This window comes from Phytophthora parasitica (genome assembly GCF_000247585.1).
Source record: "Phytophthora parasitica INRA-310 unplaced genomic scaffold supercont2.101, whole genome shotgun sequence".
Taxonomy (NCBI): Eukaryota; Oomycota; class Peronosporomycetes; order Peronosporales; family Peronosporaceae; genus Phytophthora; species Phytophthora nicotianae.
The window spans coordinates 134,252-135,849 of NW_008649087.1; the positions used below are offsets into that span (position 1 = coordinate 134,252).

The following is a 1,598-nucleotide window of genomic DNA, read 5'->3' on the forward strand; positions in this document are numbered from 1 at the left end:
GTTCGTAGATGATGTCCTTGTGCCAAGACACAGACGCCGAAGTTCGCAAATGCATGTGTATTCAACTAGACGGACTCGCTCGGGCAGTGGGGTTCGTGTATAGTTTTTCCACGGTTTTATAAATTTCCGCTTACGCATCGTCTGTTTAAAACAGAGAGGAACACGCTTGCAAGGAGTTATTACCAGAGCTGTTAGAGTTGCTAAACGACGAAGAAGAACAGGTATTGTATATCACGTGTTTTATTGGAAGTGGTTGCGCTTAAGATTGACATTATTGCTTACCAACTCTGCAGGTCAAGCAAATAGCGTTTCTCGCCCTCTTGTCATTATTCGACTTTTTCCCTGCTCGGGATCGCACCAAACAGATAATTCCAGAATTTATCGGGATTGCCGAGTCGCTTCCTGACTACCTCGTTCCATTGCTAGCCGAGCAGTACGGCCAGCTCGTCACAAAGCTAGCCACACTGAATCATGTCGGAAACGATACAGGCCAAGTGTTTCTGCAAGGTTATTCGAAGCTTTGCTCTCATGAAGAACAGGAAATACGGCAATACTGCGCGTATAATTTCCCTGCCATCGTAAAAGCTTTTGGATCGACGTATATATCCACTTTGATGGACGATTTGCTAGCCAAGCTGGCGAGTGATCCAAGTGAAGAGGTACAACATTCCTCACTCTCGTTGTTATGAATGCAGTAATTAACCTAGTTTGGGTTTTCTTTGGGTATTTCCCGTCACAGGTTCGGCATCACATCGCTGCTGGAATCCATGAAGTCGCTCTACTGTTAGGACAGCACCGAGCGATGCGGTACCTGAAGGTGTTAGTGCTGAGTTTGATGAACGATGAATCACCGGTTGTTCAGGGAATGGCAATTTCTCGAGTACCACAACTGCTGCCTGCCATGATAAACCCCAGCGACGAGGACCAAAAGGTATGCATTTTACTAGAAATGATTGTTTTGTTCTTACCAATGGTAACTCTTAAACGTTATTTCCTAGACTGCTATCCTGGATTCGATTATCAAATCGGTCGCTGAATACCACACGATTCTACCATCAAGCCGTAATCGAGACCAGCTTGTATTTCTTGAAACGTTGCAAAGTTTTCCGTCCTGGTTTTCGTCCACGCAAATGTACGAGATGGTGATACCAATAATTTTTGATTTCATCGAAGATGGTGCTCGTCCAGTCCAGTTGCTTGCAATGCAAGTAGTACTCAAATGCATTCGGTATAACGACACCGCCAGCCATCGATATTCCTTGCTTAGCAGACTCCGAACGGAGTATGGTCACTCCAAAAGCTACTGGCGTCGGATTCTCTACCTCGACGCATGTGTCTATGCTTTGACGGTGAATAGTCGACTCTATTGCCAGCGCAATTTCCTCGAGGTAGCAATTGATCTCCTAGACGACCCTGTGCCTAATGTACGATGGAAGGCGATATCACTGGTACCGATGTGGAAAAATGCGCTTTGTTATTTATCGGACGAGAAGTGTCTCGACCGGATCCGACAGTTCTTGGACGAATCGACCATTGATAGTGACCGAGATGTTGCGAATGCCCTTCAAGAGACTCGCCAAATTGTCGAGGCGAATAAT

General features: G+C 45.8%; 1 protein-coding gene across 1 annotated transcript in view; it reads left to right on the plus strand.

Annotated features, from left to right (window-relative positions):
- Positions 1–8: 8 nt before the first annotated feature.
- PPTG_24505 (hypothetical protein) overlaps positions 9–1,598 on the plus strand; it is a gene marked incomplete at its 5' end in the record, with an annotated part of 2,102 nt that continues 512 nt past the window's right edge. The window contains 5 exons of the mRNA XM_008917420.1: positions 9–91; positions 155–221; positions 294–659; positions 740–931; positions 999–1,596. Coding sequence (XP_008915668.1) covers positions 9–91; positions 155–221; positions 294–659; positions 740–931; positions 999–1,596 — 1,306 coding nt within the window. The remainder of the gene's footprint in view (positions 92–154; positions 222–293; positions 660–739; positions 932–998; positions 1,597–1,598) is intronic.